Genomic DNA, 25,311 nt, shown 5'->3' with positions numbered 1-25,311 from the left:
ATGAATACTTGCAATAACCACCTGTTCCAAGGGCTGGAATGGGTGGTAACGGCCCGAGCCCTGGGTAAAAGGCCTGAGCATAGCGAGACCCCTTAACAAAGGTCCCTTGTGTCGTTACCACTCAGTCCAGCCCTTGGAACAGTTGGTTATTGCCATTAGCACCCGGGTTTCCATTTTGAAACCTGGGGTGCTGAGAGCATTGCATTTTGATTCAATGAACAGTACGCCCTGCGGCCGCCTGAGAATTGAATCAAATACTTGCTTAAGATGGCTGCCATGGATCAGGAAGGCGGGGCTCCATACGGAGCCCCTCCTCCATTTCCATGGTGAACACGGAGTGGTAGCAGCAATGCCGCAGTGGGCCGCCGCAGCAGAAGAAATTAGGTAAGTGGGGATCGGGGTGGAAGGGACGGGATCATTTAAAGGAAAGGAGGGTGTGGGGGGAGATGGCGGTGCGGATGGGGAAAGCAACCACCTGGTTCCAAGTAACGCAGGTTTGGATCGGTAGATTGAGACCGCAGTCCAAGGAACCTGATTGGTTGCTCCCCTCACTCCAGATGCTAAATGGACAATAAAATGTACTGAAAGGGACATATGGGGTGATAAAATCTAATATTAACCAACAGCTTAGATCACATTCAGGCATAACTGCTGTGGCTATCATCTTCAGCCACTAATAGAGTTTTACACACTCAAGTTGGTTCCCATTATCGTATATGGGGCGCAAACAAAGTACGTTCCTGTTAGACCTGGAAAGGTACTGCCTTAAGCAAGTGTTCTCCTTTGCCCAGAGCCTGCCAGTTGAATTCATTAATAAGGCGGAACGAGGTTTAACATCTCTACATTTTCTTCTGATGAGGAAGACATTTTGCCTATCTAATAAGATTCACTGTTCCCTGGTTAACACCCTACCAAAGCAGCTATACCTTGCATGTACTTCACCTGGGAATGCATATACTACCACTACTATGGCAGAATTAGATAAAGAGTCTCTATATTGGGCCAATTGCACTAAGATAAACAACGGGGAAATTTGATAAAGCAACTAAAACTGAACTGAACAAATGTATTGTTAAAGTGCCATACGAGCAAAACAAGTTCAATGTAAGCACGGTATCCTCCTCTGAAGAATGCCTACCTGTTTTACCAGAATTGGGTAATTTACCCCAAAATGTGTTGGAATGTCCTAATATGAGGGATATAAGAGATGATATATGCCTCAAGTTTAATAGGCTCCCTTCGCTAGACGTTTTACGCAAATGGATTAACATCTCAGTAGAAGATAGAGCCTGTTGGTTATGCATAAGTAGTGTGAGGGGTCGGAAATGTGAGGCGGACAGCTTTGTGAAGGGTTTTCAAAAGATGCCATTTTATCAAATAAAAGGTTTGGATAAACGCCTCACTATCCCTGCCCTGACAAGGATTTCCCTGCCTAAAATAAACTAAAGGAAACGCTCTAACAAAGGATATCTGTCAATCACACTTATACATACAGTAACTCAATAAGATAATATATGGCGGTTCTACGGAAACACAAATATAACAATTGTATTAGTGATATGACAACCGTCTCTCCTTATGATTTGGATAAATTACCCTTCTGCAGATCCAAGCAGGATTATACTCCACAGTTCCAGAAAGAAACAAGGAAATCCTAATTTGTAACAGAGTTCCAACACAGGGCCTTGTGACTCTATCTAGGCAACAGAAAGTTCCAACACTCCATTGGTTCAACAAATAGGTTCTTTCCCCACCTTGTGCAATAGTAAGATTCAGACTTCTCTTCTTCGTTTGCAGAATATTTTCTTAGTTCGTCAATAGCAACATAAATTGTCTTTGTCAGGATGTTTTACCACAACTGTTAAATACTGAGGAAATATAACTCTTCTGCAGAAGTTTTATACAACTCTTTCTTCAGCACCAAAAGCAACACACATTGTCTTTGTCAGGATGTTTTGCCACAACTGATTATTTCTGAAGAAATATAACTCCTCTACAGCAGTTTTATACGGTTCCTTCTTCAGCACAGTCTGTCAAAATAACTTGTCAGCACCACTTTACAGCACTTCATCGAATTGGACCTGGTTTGCTTCCATACCAGGTCTACTACTTCAAAGGTTTGCCATTCGGGTATACTCCCCTTGCCGAAATAGTGATTCACAAACAGCAAGTGCTTCTGTGGTTAAGATCTGCTTACGACAACTTCACAGTGTTCATTACTTTGCAACATTAGACTTTTAGCAATTCTTTAGTGAGGGCAAGATTCACATTGGTGCTCTTTAATACTCGTTGACACTTTCCAAAACCTCTAAATTATGCTCCTCTCCTTCTGAATAACCTTTTCCAAAAAGGCAGCCTTCTTGCCTCTCTTCTTCCCCACTGCATGAGTAACCAAATGCTGACAAGGATAAGGGGCCTCATTATTACTTTGCCGGTCTGGAAACAAGGGTGCAGGTAAGCTTACTGGCACCCTTGTTTCCGGATCAGCGAATTAAAAGTTTGCCTGACAGGTCCGCTCCGCCCGACAGGTCTGACCTTGCCGGGCGCAGTGGCCACGGTAGGCAGACTTTTCACGGAAGTGCCACAACCATTAGCAACAGTACTGGCGCTTCCGTCTCCCCTCTACCTATGCAACACTATGGGAATGAGGAGTTAGGAAATCCAGCACCTTACTTCCCGCACTGTCGGGACTTGTAATGTCCCATTGGCACCCGGAGGTCAGGCGCTGGTAAAATGTTACAAGTCCGGAGGCAACCCGCCTGTGGCACCAGCAGGGTTACTGCCGGACTCATAACGAGGCCCAAAGTCTTATTTTACTTCTTCCTAGGCTTTGGCAATGTGGGTTTCTACCAGCTTTAGTTATATATTCATAATTGCCTTTAATGTTGCTCCCACTGATATGCAAATGTTTGCTACTCTGTAAACGCATTCATCGACCTTGAAAGCAGTCCCAGAGTGCTCCGGGGTCACTATCAGCTGCATAACTCACCGGGTAGGGCGTGCACATCTGATCCCCTCGCTGCACACAGGTGTTCTACTTCAGTGGCTCCGCCCGACCCAGCAAACTGCTCTGCCTGGTGCGCCATCACCCGCTCCACTTGTAAAAGGAGCTTCCTTTGCTCCGGAGGCTCTCAGGTGCTCGCCGGCCACCGGAGACAGCCTCTTGGGGAAGAAAGCTTTCCACGCTTTCGCTTCCCGCTCTGCAGCTTCTGCAAAATCGGTCTACAGCGGTCAAGCTTCCCTCTTTCCCACTTCCCGCTGTGCAACCACTGCACTTAAGGCTTCTGGAGGGTCTGGAGGCACAGACCCTCTCAGGACCAGCTGCTGTTTTCTGCTTGACAGTGGTCCTGGCGTCTTCTCCTTCCTGCAGTTCCAGATTCAGCTGCATACACAGTTTACACTGCTCTCTCTGCGCACTCTGCTCGACAATGGCCTGCACCTGACAGGGCCTTTTAAGCCTTCCAGTCTCCCTCATGTGTGGGCCATTTGTATTAACAACCTGACCACTCCTGCAGCATTGTTCCTCTTTAGCCCTCTTCTTTGTCTTAGTACTTCGGGAATTATGGGACTTGTAGTCCCAAATGACAAAGTTTGTTTTTCTAACTTGGTTTTCATTCTTAAGCTAATTTCTGTTCCCCATAATATTATTAAAATAAATAACATAAGGATCAATCATCAGACTTGAGTGTAAAGAGAAATAAAGTTCTTCAGAGTTTAAATTGTTATTCACAGACATCCTTTCACTGTACTTTTGGGAGTTAGGGGTTTTTCGCTTTATAAGTCTACAGGGTTTTGGAAGGGTTTTTATTTCTCCCAAAGCCCAGGGATTTACGATTGTTTTTTCCCACATTTAGATGTTCAACTTGCGGAACAAAAAGATTGTTATGACAACAAGCCCTTATATATTTTGGCATTGAGGAGATGTATGCATCTCATCCCACGGAGTGCTCTCATTCCCCCGGGCCCTTTCTTCTCCCATTCCCCCGGTCCCCTTTCTTCTCCCATTCCCCCGGTCCCCTTTCTTCTCCCATTCCCCCGGTCCCCTTTCTTCTCCCATTCCCCCGGTCCCCTTTCTTCTCTCATTCCCCCGGGCCCTTTCTTCTCCCATTCCCCGGGTCCCCTTTCTTCTCCCATTCTCCCGGGCCCTTTCTTCTCCCATTCCCCCGGTCCCCTTTCTTCTCCCATTCCCCCGGTCCCCTTTCTTCTCTCATTCCCCCGGGCCCTTTCTTCTCCCATTCCCCCGGTCCCCTTTCTTCTCCCATTCCCCCGGGCCCTTTCTTCTCCCATTCCCCCGGTCCCCTTTCTTCTCCCATTCCCCCGGGCCCTTTCTTCTCCCATTCCCCCGGTCCCCTTTCTTCTCCCATTCTCCCGGGCCCTTTCTTCTCCCATTCCCCCGGTCCCCTTTCTTCTCCCATTCCCCCGGTCCCCTTTCTTCTCCCATTCCCCCGGTCCCCTTTTCCTCCCTGGTGGTCCTTCTGCAGAACACCACCCCCAAGGCCAGGATCAGAAAGCATCTTCCTTTCACTGTCCACCAGGAGGGACTGGGGGGGGGGGATTTAGGCAGGGGTTTAGCGAGGAGTCCATAGGATTCATCCCAATAGCCATAATGAAACCCCTTAGCAGCAGTGCTGCTGTTCTGAAGTGACACTAATATGTTAAGAATGAAATTCTTCCCTTAACTGCAGGAACTAAAGCCAGTTTATGGGACGCAAGCAGGGACCGGGGATGACTCACATAGAATACATACAGCTACACGCTACCGGCATGAGATCAAAGCAATGCTGGCTTAGGTCTTCAGCACGTGTTGAGAAGGAAGGCGGCCCGTAATGTTATGTTACTGCACGGATTGTTTATTAGTGATCAGCAGTGGTCGAAGTGAGCAGGAGCGGTCGGGAGCGGTGCTCCTATACTTTTTTTAATTACCTTGTACAGCTCCTACACTTATTTTAAAAAGAAACCGTTCTGGAATGGTTTTGTTTTAAAATAAAAGTGTAGGAAGAAGTTCAAACCTTCACTTTCAGTGCACTGCACTTAGCGTTCCATTAAAGGCATGGTCTAGTAAAAAATGTTATTGTCCCTACGGGTCGGTCATGTTTTTTTAAGCCTAAGTGGCTCGATTTTAGAAAACTTTCCTATGGACCCTACCCGAGTTTTCGTCCATTGAACGCACGTGAAAACAAGCACCAGGGAGCCGCCATTTTCTGATAATCCTATCTTTTCCCCGATCGCCCTGTCTGACCTGCTTTTGCGGCACTAAATCAATTCCCCCACCCCTGAGCCTGTCATCAGCAGACTCGTACCGCCCATTTCCCAACGCCAAAGCACGTCTCGTGTCAACATTCGCTGCGCTTCAGCTAATGACGTGGTGTCGCCATGGAAATGGCAGGACGCCATAAACAGACCGTTTCACAAAACACAGCAGCCGATTTTCGATTCCATTCCTCTCTCTGTGTTACTTTGAGTATTCTGTGACTCGTTTCAGTGCTCTGGTCAGCTACCTTCGCCGCTTGTAGCCCGTGTGAACAGATACCAGTACCACCGCTATAAATTATTTTAGTTTGTTTAACACACAATGGCTACAATAATGCCCTACATGTACAAGCCCGAGTATACCCAGGAGGAACTACTGGAAAGGGAAGCACGAGAAAACGATGGGGATTCGGACGGCAGTTGGCAGGACGAATCAACAGATGAAGAGCCTGGGCCTAGTCGAATGGACGGCGTCCCCACCTGGTGCGCATGCAATCGGTGTGAGCTAATGCCAACCGAGGATGAGAACTGCTGCTGCTGAGAAAACTCGGGATGCCTGGCCTACATTTCGGAAGGCGAGCCACGACCGCAATGCAACACCGAGCTGCCAGACTTCAGGGCAGCCTGCCTCACACGGGCCGTGTTGAGAATAATGATGGTGCTTATGCACGAACTTCGAGCAACTGTTCGTCCTCGTAATCCGAGTAACGAGTAAGTATACTGTGCTTGTCATGCCACTCCTATTTCATGATCTTCTACTGTATCCAAAATTACATCTACATATCATTGTAACGCATGTAAGTCGTTGAATAGTGTGCATTGTCTAGATAGCATTTGTCTGTGTAAAATGCCATTAGTTACAAGAATTGTCATTGACAACAAACGTTTATTAAACTTATCTTGGTCATTTAAAAACAGTTTGTTTCATTCCTTTACACAGGTGGTACAGGCTGGTGGCCTATCGTTCCTTTACATGGTGGCTTCACGGGAGGCTTGGACACCGCGTTCGAAGAGTGATACCCGCCTGTGCCGTTCGTGCCATTAGAGAAACGTTCCCGAGTGACAGCGGTCAGTACAGGGGATTTTCTCTCGCTGTGCTGCAACCTGACCTGTATAATCTTTAAAGTCTTGTATTTTTGTGTCATGAAAATAAGATACAAAATAAAACACCACATATATTTTAACAACGGTTGTCTCGATTTTTTAAATGAATCAAATGTGTCTCCATTCAAGGATGGACGTCAGACATCTGTGCTCCGAATGGGTGAAGGTCTGGTTGCTGTGAAGCAGGGTGGTCACTATCTATGTAAGCTAACATAACATATTCTCGATAATGCATCCACTAAAACACACTTGTTCAAAGTCTTTCAGTAGGTTATGTCTCTATAAAAGTCACACATATATCTATACCAACATTTACCATTGGATTATACAGTCTTGACCACTATAATACACGGGTTGAAGTGTGGGTCTGTGCTCACAAGAATCTCCGATATGTGGCATTTGTTAATGATAAGCAACGATATACTATCATTGATATACTGTATATTGATATAAAGGCGGTTCGCGCCGGTGGATGCGCGCTGGCATGGGGGGCTGTGACGGGCGCAAACGGCCAAGGTGCCAAACTACATGTACACTTCAAAAGGTGTCCCACGCCAAGGGGCCATTGTTCACATGGTCTCCTCAGACCCTGTGTCTCCAGGCAGGCCTCCCCTGAGGCAGGCCGCCCCCCTGCAATCCACATAAGTGTGTCTCCATTCAGCAGTCTTCCTGTGCCTTATCTGCACGCCCTACGCCCATCCATCCCACCCCCCTCTATCAAAGGCGGTTCACACCAGGGGATGAGCGCTGGCATGGGGGGCTGTCAGGGGCGCGAAAGGCCAAGGTGCCAAACTGCATGTACACTTCAAAGGTGTCCCACGCCAAGGGGCCATCGGTCACATGGTCTCCTCAGACCCCGTGTCTCCAGGCAGGCCTCCCCTTCAAGCAGGCCGCCCCCCTAATACCACGACATACATACGTCATTCATTCACAAACACACCCCAGTTTCTAATACTTTAAAAACCACTCGATATGTCTCTTTGTGCTTTGCAAGTCAACTATTGAACGTGCTACCTGGGAACCACTGAGATCTATGCTAATCTGCTCGTCGTCGTGCTATCCGTTAACTTCTGTGACCGCTTCGAGCATACCCATCAGTGCGCTATCTGTGGCCATCCACCTATTCTCCCGCAACATACTGCTCTGCTTGCTGAATCCAACTGTTTGTTGGTCAAGGTAAGGCCATGTATCCTGGTCATATTTCGCAGATTTTTAAATTTCTATCTATTTTCGAGTAGAGTACACAATAGTGCTATGTTCATTGGTCTCATTGGTATTGACTTGAGTTTCCATTGCTATGCTATCAATAGATCTATTTATTTTCATCTGTGACTATTGTGATTGAATTGCATCCTTCGGGGGTCCAGTCAATAATGTAAGCATGTTTCCTTCTCGTGCAAGACAGAACATCCAAGGGACGAGTCACATGTTCAGATTTCAGTCACATCAATTATACATTTCTGCAACTTATGCAAATACTAAGCAGCACATAATGAACTGGTATAGTTCCTGCGACCAAAACAAACCTTGCATTGATCATTGTATGATTCATTTACTTTTGTATCAAATCTTTACTCTTGAAGATTGTATAATAATGTCGATATTTACTTTTCAGATTTATCAACAATGCCTGCCTGTTCGATTAGCAGTTGCCCTTCGAAGACCCATGCGAAATCTGAAGGAACTACAATGCATGTATTCCCGAAAACTGTTGATCGAATAAGAGAATGTGTCAGACATTGCGGATATCCACTGGATGAGCTGGAAAGTAGAGTCCAACAAGTCTTAGAGGACAAGAGGGGTGATCGATACCGCATCTGCAGCCGGCACTTTTCCTTGGACATGTACACAACTTCTTGGGTAACAAAGAAGAATAAACGGCGAACGACACGGAAATTGCGCGAAAACGCTATTCCCACTCTATTCGTCCACATTCCGCCACCAGTGAGTCAAGTGTCCGGATTTAGCTTTCGGCCTTGCGGTAGTGTGTAGGTATCCGAACGGATTAATTGATATTGTAGGTGTTCTATCCCTTGTAATAATTTTGATATTGATATGAGTGTATAGTTTTTTGAATAATGACATTTATCAATATATTCTTTTTCGATTTCATAACCCAAAAACGCAATGTATATATATATGGGGACAGGGAACTGTGCTGTATTGAGCATTTTTCAAGTATTCTGTCGGCTTACATGGCTATTTTTAATATTGGCATTTCATTATCAATCATTAATTGACCTTTACAACTTCTTGACTATCCCTTGAATCTGAAGCAAGAACATTCTACATCCTTCACATGGTCGCAGTTCTCAACCACTTCTAGCGCGTATCAGGTAATCTTACTAGGCTAATCCGCTACATACTTGTTTTATGCATGTCAAGTAATAGTTTTATTCTATCGTGTAATTATTTTACCGAATGTTTGGTTACTGCTTTCCAAATGATATACACCTTAGTTATCGTCCACTGGTGTTTGTTTTCAGTTATAATTAGTGTTATCCATACTAATGCAAGTACTGTCTTTCAGGGAGATGCTGAAGCGTCCGCCACATCTACAATATTTCTAGATGTTTTTCACCAGCAGGAGGTATGGATACTGACAGCTCCATCGAGCATCATCATCAGAGCTGGAATTCTTGTTGTTTGATTGTTCTACACAATGTTTCATTCGTGGTTAGCCATTGATATGTACCTGTGCTGTCGACCCCAGGTGTGTGTTATGTTTTCACAATTGTAATCCTCACTAATGCAAGTACTATGTTTCAGGCAGTTGATGGAGCGTCAACCCCTGCACTTGATGCAGAGCCTGACATTCAAGTATACGAATCGGCGCAACAGCTTTCGGAAGTGCGCACTACATTTGCAACATCCATAGATATTCTTCAGCAGCACGAGGTATGGATAATGACAGCTCCAGCATGCGTGATCATATAACGTGATTCCATTTGCTATACTTTCTTCCCTATTAACGCAAGTGCTGTGTTTCAGGGAGACGACGGAGCTTCCACCACAATCACAACATCTCATTTAGATGATGCAGATGTAAAGGAATCGTTGAAATAAGTCGATGAAATGTGATCATATTTGGATTTTCCTTGATTCTTTTGGACAATGCATCTTTCGCGGATATCTCTTTATATGTACCTGTGCGTTCGACCCCAAGTGTGTGTTATGTTTCCAATATTGAAAACCATACTAATCCAAGTACTGTGTTTCAGGGAGACGACGGAGCTTCCACCACAATCACAACATCTCATTTAGATGATGCAGATGTAAAGGAATTGTTGAAATAAGTCGATGTAATGTGATCATATTTGGATTTTCCTTGATTCTTTTGGACAATGCATCATTTGCGGTTATCTCTTTATATGTACCTGTGCCGTCGACCCCAAGTGTGTGTTGTGTTTCCAATATTGAAAAGCATACTAATGCAAGTACTGTGTTTCAGGGAGATGCGGATGCCTCCTCTCCAATACAACCATTCATGGCAGTCCATGCAGAGCCAGAGGTATGGATACTGACAGTTCCATCGAAATAGATCATCACTGGTCGAATACTTGTCGTTTGATTGTTGCACACAATGTTTAAATCGTATTTGGCTATTGAGATGTACCTGTGTGTTCGTCCTCACGTGTGTTTTATGCTAACAATATTTTGATACATAGTAATGAAAGTACTATGTTTCAGGGAGAGGATGGAGCCTTATTCCGTGCTGTCTATGCGGATACAGAAAATATAGTCGTTGCAGCGCAAGAGGAAGGGAGGACATGCGGAAACTAATCGGAGCTACAGCGTGCAGATGTTGAAGGTCCAGTCAAAAAAGTTGCAAAGAAAAAAAAACAAAAAAAGGTTAGTTACAAACAGTTCATAACTTTAAAAAAATGTTTGTGCTGGGGACTATTTTATGTTTTTTTCCAGTCAATTCTACTACACTCCATCTTGTGTTTAAACTGAACATCCCTTTTTCAATCTCTCCTCCAGCTACCCGTGGGTGTCAGAACTATACACACACAGACAGTGAAGCGAATGAGAGATGTGGCTTGCCAGACCGTGTACACTATGGAGGAACTATTAATTCAGGCGAGGCGTGTTCAGGCTCGAGATGCTCATGTCCAATGGCCAGAACATGAATTAATTGTGTTTGGAGACTACAGCAAAGTTGCATTGGACCATAGCTACAGTGCGACCGCACCACCACAAGAAGATGTTATTGAATGTATTGAAGATAGCTCTGAAGTAGTTGCAGATCAATTAACACAATCTACACCCGCCAAAAATTTGCCACCAAAAAACCTGTTGACATTGTTGTGTTCTCCCATCAATGTCGAAGTAATAGATGTTGAAATGACAGAGAATGAACCAGCCGCAGCATCCATAGACGCATCAGAACTTGATATCAGCGATATTACTTTCCAATGTGTTGAAATCTCCACAACGTCAAAGGCCGAAACAACGTTGACTCAGGATGACAGTCTAATGAAAGAGAGCAAATACATTGTATTCAACAGTTGTTTGATGGAAATTATAAGTATGCTGAAATGTGTGCATTCCATTAGAGGGAAAGTATGTGGGAAGCCATTGATTAATGTGACTCGTCGAATAAAAGGCAGTAACGTCAAAATAAATGCCGCCTGTAGATTAAATCATAGGTTGTCATGGTCTGCACAACCGATGCTGGGGAAACTGCCAGCAGGCAATCTACTGTGTGCAGCTGCATCACTTTTTAGTGGCTCCAGTTTTAGAAAGTTAGAGGCTTTCTTTCAGTTTGTGGGACTCCATTTCATTTCTAAAGCGCTGTACTACACATACCAACGTGATTATCTGTTTCCGGCCATTAGTGATGCTTGGAAAATTGAACAATTGTCTCTAGCAAGTACATTCGAAGGCAAACGATTCAGGCTAGCCGGCGATGGACAGTGCGACAGCCCTGGATTTTCTGCCAAGTACTGCACCTACCACTTTCAGGACATGGATAGTAAGAAAATTGTGAGTTTGGTGGTCGTGCAGGTAACACAATGTACATCCTCAGTGGCCATGGAGAAACTAGGTTTTATAAAATCAGTGGAATATCTACAATAGAGGGGAATGCACATCGACCTCATAGCCACGGATAGACACGTTTCTATTGCCAAGACAATGAGAGAGCAGTTCCCACATATTAAACATCAATTTGACGTATGGCATCTTGCTAAATCAATCAATAAGAAAATCTCGGCTGCAGGGAAAAAAAAAGGTTTTGAAAGTATTTTGCAGTGGTCACACTCTATCACCAACCATCTTTGGTGGAGCTCAAAAACTTGTGAGGGGTCAGTGGAAATACTACTTGAAAAATGGCGGTCACTGATGCACCACTGTACCAACGTTCACCGCTGGACAGCAAATGAACATTTCCACCAATGTGAACATGGCCCTTTGTCCCCAGAGGAGGCACGGAAGAAGAAGTGGTTGATTCCATCTTCACCGACACACAAAGCCATTGAGAAGATTGTTTTCGACAAAACTCTATCAAGAGATTTGAGAGGACTGACATAATTCTGTCACACAGGAGATTTGGAGGTGTTCCACAATATGTGCCTAAAGTACAGGCCAAAGCGCTTGCATTTTAGCTTTCGGGGCATGAAACATCGCACTCTACTAGCGGTCTTGGCCCATAACAGCAATGTCGGACGTGAACAATCTAGGACTAGGGGTAAAGTAAGGATGCCTCGCTACACTAAGGTGTTTTCAAAACGAAGTAAGCAATGGGTGATCAAACCAGTCTATGATGAAATGCAGTTCGACTTTGTGAAAGGCCTTATTGTTGCTGTGTTAGAGAAGCACAGATATGGAATTTTGGACGTTTCTGTGCAGAGCAGTGATCCATTGCCACCGAACATTGCGACTGTGTCATGCCCACCCGAAGCACAGCTGCTTGTGAAGTACAAATCCCGGTTTAAATAATTGCAATACGATTGTCTTTTTGTAAATAAATGTTATTGTACAGTGTACCTGTAACCCTAACCCCTACCTTCACCATCATGGGTGGCGAACAAGCTGGGTGTCATCTTTGAATTCTCTCTATTCACCTCATATATGTGTATGTATATATTTTTCTCATGTCTCATCTCATGTAAATGTAAATGCTGCGCTCTGTTAACGGAGTGGAGGCTTGCGTATTGCAAATAATAAAACAAACAAACAAATCTCACTTTTAACTCAACTCCTGTGGTACTTTATACTTTCCCTGACCTTCCGCCAAAAATTAAATGTCTCAATTTGGGCTGCAAAGCTCGCAGACAACGGGGACAAAATTGGGGCACTTAGAACGCGCCAGCCAAGCGGCCCGTGGCATTTGGGAGAGAAGCCAGTTCGCATTTGCACATTGAGGCGCACTACATAGACGGATTCTAAACTTCAAGTTCTCACAGATGCCTATACTACGTGATGTTGCAAATAAAGAATGCGAAGGACAGCGCCCAGATGAGGCCCACAGGTCGCACTGGAAGTATAAGGGTCTATTGTTTTTTTGACCTTGAGACAGGGACCATGCCGAAAGAACTACATTTGAAGGGAGTGCGCAATAACGTAAGAGACGATAAGGCAGAAAATTCAGAAACTAGACCGAGTTTCAGTTTTAGGTCAGTATACGGAAAATCATTGTCAAGAGCACGGTCCGTTTTACAGACTGCATTACGAATAGACACAATGGAAATTTCAAATATAATGTAAGAAAATATTTACACGCTTTTATACCGGAATGAAGATTTAATGAATGGATGCATGAATAAATGAATGAATGAAGAGCTAGGAAAAGCAAGTAAAACTGTTCGTAGTGGGCACATGGACATGCAGGTCCACTGGTCTCACCGATCTCGGTCCTTGGCCCAGCCACTTTTCCCTGCACTACGGGACTGTCTCTTTATCCTTCAGCCACTTCTCCCGGCATTTACCTTGCACTTGCCACCAGCTGGCCCTATTATTTAATTTGTATTCAACTAACCATGTTCAGCCTTTCCCCATGCGCGATTAGAAAGACACCTGGCCTAGTAGGATCGTTGTCTGTCTGCCCTTGTTCCCCACCTGCCTCGTCACACCTAGAAACACTTGAGTATAGGCGCGTTACAAATGGCATATCATATATCATATCATTCCTCACATATGTAGACTGTCGTTTATCATTGTGTGTTGGCCTCGATTTATCTCGTTACTTTTTGCATTGATTTTAGAGACGAACATACTCCATTGAACTATCCTTGCAAGCAAATAGTTTCTGATCGGCCGTAATAAATAAAATGAGTAATATTAATGAAGTTCGGCTAGCGAGACTAATTATCATTTTTTTGTTTTCATAACAGGTATTTGATCCCTTTCTGCCACTGCCACCTGTTTGAGACACCGGCAGATGGATTCTTCAGCAGACACCTGCAGCTTCTTGTCAACAACTGGAGCACGATCACCATATTATGGGACGATCGGCAAGGGCCCACATGCCCTTACGCTGTACTAGTGGCTAGAAGCAACATATCAACCTTTAGGCTGGACTAGTGCCTAGTTGATGGAACAGCCTTGCGGTTCACTGTGCTTCCAAAGTGATTCTTTTTACGAAAATGAACACCCTGTGTACCATAAAGGAACAGCGCGTGACTCAAGATGAAACGGAACAGTTATTGCGGATACAGATAAAAGAAAATAAATGGCTTCCGGAGTTCATATGTCAATTGCTGAATATTCTCTAAACATTTAATGTCAAATAAATGTACTTTACCAAAAGTCCCGTGTTGCTGTTTCATTTTAAAGTACAGTTTCATATTCCGAATTGTGGCGCGCTGTGTTGTGAGTTGATCTGTGTTGGTTTCCGGGTTCTGTGTGGAGTCGCGCAGAAGAGGACTGGGCGCGTTTGCCTACGCAGCACAGTAACGTCACGGGGAGAGGCGGGGAATATGAATGTTTTGATAATGTCAGGATCATGGGCGGGGGAATTGATTTAGTGCCGCAAAAGCAGGTCAGCCAGGGCGATCGGGGAAAAGATAGGATTATCAGAAAATGGCGGCTCCCTGTTGCTTGTTTTCGCGTGCGTTCAATGGACGAAAACTCGGGTAAGGTCCATAGGAAAGTTTTCTAAAATCGAGCCACTTAGGCTTAAAAAAACATGGCCGACCCGTAGGGACAATAAACATTTTTACTAGACCATGCCTTTAAACAGCAGGTGCAAGTGTTTGGGGGGGATGTATTGTGTGTGGGAGGGGTTGTGGCAATGGGGTTTGTGGGGACCAATGGCAGGCCAGCAGGGAACATTGTTCCACTACTTCTTTTCGTACACTTCGACCACTGGTGATCAGCGTCAGTATTCTGCATTGATCAACAACAATTGTGAATCATTCTATCTATCCTATGGTTCACCAGTGAGTAGCACTGAATTGTTATTCTTTTTAAACTGACACACAACCAGGATGAATTGTGAAGGCTATACAGGCAGCTACTGCGACGGGAATGTATAGAAGCAATTGTATGCTCTCCTCTTCCTCTTATGCAGCTTCTACTTCTGGCGCTCTCCTGTAAAGGAATGAATTGATGTGACGATGGAGGATGGAACAGAAATAGTTAAAGTTTGTAATAAACTAAATAATTAAAAATATATATTTTTATATATATATATATTATGGAATGTGTATAAAAATCCTTGCCTGCTGCTGTTATATACTCATAATAAATAACACAAAATGAACATAGCTCTTAGTATGGTGGGGATGCCCCCCCTTTCTTACATGTGTTCGGGATCATTGCCTCCACGCCCACTCTTCCTCGTCCCAGTACCGGAGCATAATGGAACGAGATGTATATATCGGGGAGGGGGCTGCTTGCAGGTGCTTCTGCTTGTGGCATTGATATGTACGCAGCCCTGCACGTGCTGTTTGGATTGCTTTTGGGGCCAAGAGTTCATTTGGCACGGAAGTCTGGGGGGAATCCCAGGTTTCCATGGAAACTGACACCATGGCACGAAAGAATCATACAGCTGTCGGCAATTACCTGTATCTCAGTGTAACCCCTGGTCTTTGCAGGGGCAAAACCTAAGCGGGAAATGCATGCAGGTTACAGTGCCTCCGCTGGCATGCACATGCAATCCGGCCGGACATGCATGCGCATGTTTCTGTGCAAAGCAGCTGGAGGGCAGTGGGTTCGCTGTCTAAACAATTGTATTAAGGTTTTTGCTTTTAAAAATGAATTAATGGACGCATTTACTATGCTTTGCCATTTTCAAAATGACAAGTGGTTCCAGAAGCCTTCTGAGTGGAGTTAATCAATGCCCACCATACATGTGTGTGCAGAAGTGTACAGGGATGCTGGCATTCATTTACCATTTTGCCATGCCAGATGTTCCCTGATTGTGCCCATGCAGTACCAGCACGTACACTCTACAGAGATTCCGGATCATGCATCTCTATGGGGGTTATTCACTGAGCTAAGCGCGGGGTAACCTGGGAAATGTAGTCCCGTGTGGCTGTGTCTTCAATGAGGCAATGGGAATACCAGCATAAGGAGTTCTCTCAGGGTGGAAGAGTGCAGTTGCAGAAAAGACCTACTTTGGGGCACCTGCAGAGAGTGAGGCAGGTGCATTCTGGGACATGTAGTGCTGTGTATGGAGTTCGATGCGGTGTCAAGAGTAGTGTATGTGGGACTTGTGGTCCTGTGGGACGCCCTGTGCGTGAGAGATTGTGTACCCTTTGCTGCGTAGTCCTGTGAATCGTGCGCCCCAAGTTAGTTGGGAAAGACTGAATTCCGTGACATTCACCCTAAAAGTCCTGGGAGTGGTGGGGGTGGTGGGCCCAGCCCAGTGCTTTAGAACAAACTCTGCCTAGCATTGAGACTGCAAGGAGACCACCTGAGAATCCAGAAGGGGGTGTAAACATCCACTTCATACTTGCCAACATGGCCCATTCCAATCTATAGGTGCTTCTCCAGTCCTGTTTTTTTTTTTTTTTATTCTGGGATTTGCAGTTTCACTTTTCCCATTATAAAACTCAGACTACAAGTCCCAGAATGCAAAGAAAAAACAGGACTGGATAGGCAACTACAGATTGGAATGGGTCACGTTGGCAACTATGTCACTTTAGTCCCGCCTTCCCGCCATGAAGAAACAGGAAGCGCAATGCTATGCATGGCTGGGAAAGTTTTCTTGGGTCACATGTAATTCCTATCTGACTTTCCCACTTCCAAAGTTTTTTCTTCTCAACGCCCTAAGGTGGCAGATAGGGTACTGTGGGGCACCTCTAAAATTGCCAGTACCATGTTGTCTGCGGGGGCATCTGGGCTGAGTGGGCCCCAGTGCACTCAGTGCCATTCACTCCAGTTGAGGCTTTGTACTGCTGAGGCGTGCACAGTGCTTCCTGGGACACGTAGTCTTGGGGCAGCATTTCAACTGAGTATGGCAATTCTAGGATGGGGAGCCCTGTGTGAGGCTGCACAGCCAAACCCACAGAGAAAATTAGAGATCAGCGTGTGCATTATATACAGCCAAAGCCATAGAGTCAATTAGGGATCAGCGTGTACATTATATACAGCCAAAGCCATAGAGTCAATTAGGGATCAGTGTGTGCAGTATGCACAGCCAAACCTACAGAGTCAATTAGGGATCAGCGTGTGCAGTATGCATAACCAGACCCATGGAGTCAATTAGGGATCAGTGTGTACATTATATACAGCCAAAGCCATAGAGTCAATTAGGGATCAGCGTGTGCAGTATGCACAGCCAGACCCATGGAGTCAATAAGGGATCAGTTTGTGAAGCATGCACAGCCAGACCCATGGAGTCAATTAGGGATCAGTGTGTACATTATATACAGCCAAAGCCATAGAGTCAATTAGGGATCAGCGTGTGAAGTATGCACAGCCAGACCCATAGAGTCAATTAGGGATCAGAGTGTGCAGTATCAGAGCCAAACCCATAGAGTAATAAGGGATCAGTGTGTGCAGTATGCACAACCAGACCCATGGAGTCAATTAGGGATCAGTGTGTGCAGTATATACAGCCAAAGCCATAGAGTCAATTAGGGATCAGTGTGTGCAGTATGCATAACCAGACCCATGGAGTCAATTAGGGATCAGTGTGTGCAGTATATACAGCCAAAGCCATAGAGTAATACGGGATCAGTGTGTGCAGTATGCACAACCAGACCCATGGAGTCAATTAGGGATCAGTGTGTGCAGTATATACAGCCAAAGCCATAGAGTCAATTAGGGATCAGCGTGTGCAGTATCAGAGCCAAACCCATAGAGTAATAAGGGATCAGTGTGTGCAGTATGCACAGCCAGACTCATGGAGTCAATTAGGGATCAGTGTGTGCAGTATCAGAGCCAAACCCAAAGAGTAAAACGGGATCAGTGTGTGCAGTATGTACAGCCAAAGCCCTAGAGTCAATAAGGGATCAGTGTGTGCAGTATGCACAGCCAAACCCACAGAGCCAACTAGGGATCAGTGTGTGCAGTATGCACAGCCAAAGCCATATAGTCAATTAGGGATCAGTGTGTGCAGTATCAGAGTCACACCCATAGAGTAATAAAGGATCAGTGTGTGCAGTATCAGAGCCAGACCCATAGAGTCAATAAGGGAACATATCAGTGTGTGAAGTATGCACAGCCAAACCTATAGAGACAATTAGGGATCAGTGTGTGAAGTATGCACAGCCAAAGCCATAGAGTCAATTAGGGATCAGTGTTTGCCATGTGCACAGTTAACCCCACTGAGTCAATTAGGGATCAGGGTGTGCAGTATGCAGAGCCAAATAGGTATGTAGGGTAAGACAGTGCTGGAAATGAAAAAAATGTTCTTGTGGATACCTCTTCTCCTTCCCGAGCTGGGGTGAGGAGATGGCATGGCACTAGGCCAGGTCACATCTCTTCCTGCAATCCAAAGCTGGCGAATTTGCATAAAAGCAAAGAGCATTTTGGGATCATTAGGATGGCCAAAATTGTAACTGAGAAACATGTCTGTAATAGTGGTTCCGTAAGAATCCCTTTTGTGAGAGTAATGGAAGTTGAACGCCGCTCTCTTTATTGGCCACACTACACACCCTAACAAACAAAAAATGTCTGTACATTACAGGACATATACACCAAGTTGGACAACCTTTGAAGGTTTGGCCATTTCTGCATCCAGTCTCCCCTGCCCAGTTTTCTGAAGTGCAGCCTACTCGCGCATCAAAGCTCAGCTTGGGAGCAGATATGGCAATGGTGTGGGCAAGCCCCTGGCCTCGGGACAATGCAACCCAAAAGTGTACACGCGCACATTAAAAGAATTAGTTACCATTCTCACGGTGTGAAGGATCAAGAAATCGGCGAGGTGTGTGCAGTGTGCCTCGCTTGCTACACTTACATCATCATACCCAGCCCATCCTTCACCCAGTAATGACCACTCAAAGCTGTCTCGCTCATCCTGAGGAAATCCCTCCACAGGGACCTTCCTGATGCATTCCCAATGCCTCACCTTTGCAGACTTTACAGCAGCTCCGAAACAGGACCATTTGTTGTGACTCCGGGCAGTTCAAGACCGGGCATTCGGAAGACCCCAGACGCTGCATCACTTGGTCCTGTAAGAGAAATAATGACCATTAAGGTTACGAATTAAATGACAAATGCATCACAGTTTCATGGGAAGGCAGTCGAAGCTTTCATAAGAACAGACCTGATCATTACTTCTGTGGATGCGTTAGACTGTGACGGTCGGCTGCCGCCTCATATTAGCATCCAAAGGGAAAAAGGTTTTGCAGCCTTTGGCTCTTCAGATGTTTGGACTACAAATCCCATAGACCTTAGCCAGCATAGTCAATGGTGACGGATCACGGGAATCATATTCCAAAACATCCATTGAGCTGCACATTGCAGACACCTCATGGACTGTCCAATGAACACAACCCAACAAAATCGAACAAGGATTGGAAAAATGTAAAAGAAACCACATAGAGATGTTGATTCATCAATGGTTAGTGGTGACTGCTGTATTACCATCTAATGAGATGTGTGGTGGGTGTTTTGTGGTTGAGGGTTTCAAAAATGAAGAAATGCTTGCGGATTAAAGGAGAATTTCTTTGGTCCTGCAGTCATTTGTTGGAGTGCACCCACTTCTATGCACTTCCTTTTGAAAAGAGATTGTGTGGTTTCATGCGGCTTCAAATCATTGCTGAGATTCCCCTCAACCGTGCTCTTCTCCAGCTTGTGTTACTGGAACACATTAATGTGATTTGCACAACATACCATTTAAAGAAATGAAATCAGGACAATGCTTCTAGTTTGCCTACGCCCTATGCATGATGTAAAATGTATTCATTATGAATAAAGAGTAATATATATTCTGGGAAGGGGTGGGCCTAGCCAATGACCACAGAGAAGTGGATCAACTCTCTATAACCTCTATCACCTGAGGTAAGGACTGAGGAAAGGAGGACTGCTTTATCTGTCACAGCGATAAAGGAAAATACATCATGAGTACGACATGATATCATCATCTGAAACATGCTTTAAATACTCTGCGATCATCTAATTATGCACAACCTGGCTTGTAAATAGCGTTGAAAGCTCAGAATGTGAACAAGTTAGTGTTTGCACACAACAAAATTAGTAATAGAAATTGTAAAAAGACATTTGTAATGTTGTAGTGTGTGACACATTTTTTATATTTTAAAAAGAATTTACTAAGTACATAGGACATTTTACAGCAGATCTATTTAGTTCATCAACTGAAGCTGGCATAGGTGTGATAATCAGTGTGAGCACTGCAAAGTGGAGCTGATTAAGACCAGGGAAAAGAGTCTGCCACAGACATGGATGGAATGGTAGTGGGAGCCGTGCCATGGCCATGAGTGTATAGTGATTGCTTAGATAGTTGAAAGATGCCCACGGGCTGTGTCCCCCTCCTGGCAGTGCATCCACACTATCTGCAATCCCTTTTCAGTAGCTTTAGTTTTTAGGTGGCGCAAAAGCAGCACCTATGTTCCAAAACTAAAAATACCTTACTCTAAACATTTACCAAGCCATGCCTAATGGCACAGCCAGTGCTTGTTATTGTAGTTTTGCCATTGAAGAACATTCACGGTGCTTCAACTTTATAATGTCTTCCAAAAGCTGCATGAATTACCTAGGTCTCATTTGCATGTGCACCATGCATCCCCCAGCCCCCACCCCACCCCCCACACACACACAATCAAAGCAGGCCACAGCCCTTAGTTTAAACAGTGTTTCAAAACTTCAGTTGAAACACTTAAATATCTGTACTTGACATGCCACTGTCTTAATGAGTTTAGGCGGAAAATCTTATAATCACTCCAGGCTGATGCATATTGGTCACGATGCCTGAGTGGCACTTAAGTGAGTTTACATTTCTCCATTGTCACATCCTGGGGGAAGTACTGAAATTGCTTCCTAAGATTGTACTCTAAGATGAATTGAATATTTATTTGTATGGTGTTTTTTAGTAGAATGCCTGAACTGCCAATGGGACCGAGTTTCTTTCTTTCTTTTTGAATAAATGTAATAGTTGGTTTTTTTAGTGTATTTGCATACATTCGGGCATATGGTTTCTAGCAAAACTAATGTATGCGAACAGGAAGGGAGGGGGCGAAATTAATCTGTGTGTGTTTGTGGTGATGGGTGGGGGGGATAAAAGAGCGCTCAGGGAGGGGAACCCCATAAATAACATTTAAAAACCTTGGCTCTGTTTTTTTCCCCAGCTTTTTGAGCGCTACACAAAATCGACAGAAATAAATCGGTCTTTTTTATGTGAGGCCTTCAAAAAGCAGCAATGGAGACGTTATCCCAAAGGGGGGAGCCTCTCCCTGGGGGGTCCCACTGACCGCCACCTCTACAGGGATTATTGGCTAGCTGGCTCACCTCCCTAGCCTCACAGGAAGGGTCTCCCCTCTTGGGGGAAGTGACTCAATCCCTCGATCCGTCACACAGTCTAATACACTTCTGCAAGGGGATTAACACATGGGTGCTTCCACACAAAAGGCATGCAGCCACTACCCACAAACCACAACCCACACGGTATCAAACTCCAAGCAACAAGGTGTTTCTCTATTGTACATTACAATTCCGTAGACCTCGGCACTCCATTCTCCAAAGTGCACCTACACATTTATGAAAATATGGAAGGATAAGTGCCGTTTTGTTTCCTTTCTAGCAATGCAGTTTAAAATATTTGTCCAATTACATGCAGGGCCTTTGGACCTGCCAGAGGGCACCTTGCCTTTGGTACGTGCTTTAATTGACCATCCACCCTCGCGGTTTGTTTACTGGTCGCCTATGGGGTTTGCCTGCCTCTACATCTGATGATCATACGCCTACCTTATTTTAAATCTCCTATAATTTTCATTTAATTAGGGCATTCATTAATTCATCTTTTATAACATGCTTAAAACCAGAGACCAGTCTCTAAGCACAGCACCAGTAATCAAACCTGTGTTGCTCTGGGTTTTTTTGCTTGCAAGATAAAGGCTTTGCCCCTGAGCTATTCCCCCAGTCTGGTTAATGGTTTAATAGTTATGTATTTGGAGCAAGCCACGTTGTGTTCAGGACATGGGGTTGTGTGCATGTGGATGTCTATGTGTGTCCGTGGGTGAGGGAATGGAATATGTAAATGGATCGCCAGAAACATACAGAACCCTACCCACCTCCCTCTCCATTTTATCCCTACAAGATTCCTTTTGATCTTATCCGGCGAGAAAACTGGGAAAATTGGTTAGACCTTTACGTGGTTAAGAAATCCAAAAGCTGCTTCCTTCTCCGTCTCTTCCGATGTTTCACACTTAATGAGTGAGGTGGGGCGGCGTAGACTCCAGCAGGGGAGAAGACCAATAACAGCACTGCAGCTTCAAAATAAAATTCCCCTTCTTTAGTGGACGTATTGATGAATGTGGGAGTGTGGATAGATGCACAACTAAAGCATTGCTCTCTAACATGGGAGCAGTCAGCGCTTCACAACTTTGAATCCCACGGCACTGCTGACTTAGCATTGTATCTTCCGGTCATAGCCGACTTAGCATTGTATTCTTCCGGTCATAGCCGATTTAGCATTGTATCCTTCCGGTCTGTGCCAACTTAGCATTGTATCCTTCTGGTCCTGGCCGACATAGCATTTTATCCTGCCGGTCATTGCAAATATAGCAATGCATCCTTCCGTTCATAGCCGACTTAGCATTGTATCCTTCCGGTCATAGCCGACTTAGCATTGTATTCTTCCGGTCATAGCCGATTTAGCATTGTATCCTTCCGGTCATTGCCAATTTAGCATTGTATTCTTCCGGTCCTGGCCGACATAGCATTTTATCCTGCCGGTCATTGCAAATATAGCAATGCATCCTTCCGTTCATAGCCAACTTGCCATTGTATCCTTCCGGTCATGGCCGATTTAGCATTGAATCCTTCTGTTGCGGTTTATTGCACAGTCACACCCAAGTCAGAGAGCTCCTTCCCCCACAATGAATGTGGCCCACAATAAAGAGCTTTTGATTTTTTTTAAGAGTTCAATGTGGAAAGGCCTCCAACCTGTCTTGCACACAACCTCAACAAATACACAGTGCCACAGTGGACTAGGAACCAGGCCAGTGTGTATTAAGAATAGATTTATTTATTTATTTATTTAGACAGATATCACAAATAGATTACATCAGCCACCAATGTTATGGCAACACAAAAAACAAAAACATTTCTGTACATAATTTCTGCCTACAGATAAGGCCCTAAAATATGCAATTACAATTGATTCCTTTTAAATAACCCACCCATACAAGACAATAACAGTTCAAGACACAGTGTTTTCAAACAGGGTTATGCTTTTCGCCCAGCAACCCTCACCTTCCAAACATCAATTGGGCTTCACTCTTTTGAATGGAAGGCAGTGGCAGGGAGTGGGAACACAATGGGAAATCGGATTTAGGGTCTAACTCATCGTAACAATATAACAGGAAGAAAAGCCATGGAAATTAATTTTGCCACACATCAAAAGCACAGGCAGGGCTTTGGCGTTTAGTCAGCACACAATGGGAAAATCGGATTTTGGAAGATTTGATCACCAAACCAATAGGGGAGACAGAAAGGCAATGGGAAGCATTTGTTTTGCTACCCCTAACAATACCACATAGGGCTTTGGGGTTTTGGTTAGTGCACAATGGGAAAATCGGTTTTGTAGTGTTAAGCACAATTGCAATGTGAATGAGAGAAACGCAAATGGGAAAATCATTTTGCAGAGCACAATGGGTACACAGGGACAACTTTGTTTTGCACCTTGCATATGCACAGGCACTACTGGGCTTCCCACCTCTGATTTAACATGAAGGGGATCAGTGAGGAATTTCGTTTTTACACCCTGAGCACACACGTGGAACAAGGCTATGGGGTTAATTCTTCTGGCAAATATTTATGACTATACCGGCTCAAAACACACTGGGAAAAGAGTGTTGGTTTTGAATGCCAACAATACAGATCCTGTGAATGCAATAGGGGAATTAATTGATTTACTTTGATAACTATGCCAAGGATCTACACAGGCAAACAGGGGATTTTTTCAAAGGAGAAATAACTAAAACACTGCTTGAAAAATATAGGGCCTATACAATCTAGGGTTTTGGGGTTTCTACTTACAGGAGAGGTCTGGACTGAGCATCAGAACACACTGCTGGGACAGCAAGGGAGGTCAGTCAAAGATCTCCTCTCTTTTCCTTCAACGGTTCCCAAATCAGTTTCTCTGTCTCCTGGCTCCACTGCAAGATTAGGCCTCTGACTGCTGGTATGTTTCTCAACAGATTTCGGCAGAAGGTCACCTCTTGGAGTTAGTGAGAGATCCTAGCTCTGATGCAAACTGGCTTAGTTATAGGGCGAATTACATCACTAACTTGTCATGATTGCCACAAAAGGGATTGGCTCGGGTTAGCTGTGGGAGGGGAGAGCTTCATCATCCCCCCTTTGGCAGATGTGCTCAGTCATGTTTTTGAACTCAAAATATCTCAACATGGCATGTACCTTTAATTTCCAAAACTTTACATGTATGAATACATTTTTGAGAAGTATATTTTGAGGTGAATCAGATGAGACTAGTTTGGAGTCTGCACGTCCTTTCTGTGCAGAGATACAGTTTTTCTTCCTTTACTCATGAACCATATAAGTGAAAATTATGCCCTTTCCAGGCATCATATTAATTATGATTGGCATACTTTTATCAACTTTTGCATTTCTGGTAATCATTGGAAGGCCCAAATCACATGTTCAATAATAACTTTAGTTGAGTTTTTCCACCAAAATCGTTTTAGCATGGTTAGAAGGAGTTGACTGTCACCTTTTATAAAAGCTTGGAATGACTGTTGTGCGATTTTATGCGATCAAATGCATTACTCCTATTTTAGGTGAAGCTGTAGTTTCCCTCATTTGTTTCTCCGGACCCCACCTATTTAAAGGCTCACTTCTCCTTTTCAGCCACATGACGTAAGCAGGGCTGTCTAATGGCCACACTAATGCACTTTTTATGGGACTTGTGACCTGGAGGTCACCAGGGCTGCCAGAACAGAGCTGGCTTTATCTGGTCTCCAATGCATTTCTGATCTCAAAAGTATTCCTGCTTGTATTTTTAAGGAAGGGCACTGATGGATTGTAGGCAACCAGGCCTGAATCCCCAGGGCAACAGGGGGAGGTCCTGGGGTTTAGTTTCACATCTGAAGAAATGGTCCGCAGCAAATTGCCTTTCAATCTAACACACAATGGCTTTAAATGACATCTTATACGGCACACAATTTAAAAATATATATATTATTTCTGAATGGTACATGTACATGAGAACACCATGCCCAAGCCTGAAAGCCTGGTGGGCATTTGGCTGGGCGTATGGGTAATCTAGATGAGGGAAAAATGAAAATGACTTTCTTTTTATTTATTGCACACGTAAAAAGCTCAGTTTCACTGCGGCTGCTTGAAACACAATTCTGGCATCCCATT

At 44.4% G+C, this 25,311-nt stretch overlaps 1 protein-coding gene across 4 annotated transcripts in view; it reads right to left on the bottom strand.

Annotated features, from left to right (window-relative positions):
* Positions 1–25,311, bottom strand: part of NELL2 (neural EGFL like 2) — an 871,367-nt gene that overhangs the window by 484,413 nt on the left and 361,643 nt on the right. For all 4 annotated transcript variants that reach the window (XM_069628010.1, XM_069628008.1, XM_069628011.1 and 1 more), the window contains exon 11: positions 18,818–18,920. In XM_069628010.1, coding sequence (XP_069484111.1) covers positions 18,818–18,920 — 103 coding nt within the window. The remainder of the gene's footprint in view (positions 1–18,817; positions 18,921–25,311) is intronic.

The sequence above is a fragment of the Ambystoma mexicanum genome, chromosome 12 (genome assembly GCF_040938575.1).
Source record: "Ambystoma mexicanum isolate Mex_15411 chromosome 12, UKY_AmexF1_1, whole genome shotgun sequence".
In the NCBI taxonomy this organism is placed as follows: Eukaryota; Metazoa; Chordata; class Amphibia; order Caudata; family Ambystomatidae; genus Ambystoma; species Ambystoma mexicanum.
Note: the sequence above shows the minus strand (reverse complement) of the source record. Positions and strands in the feature narration are given on the sequence as shown.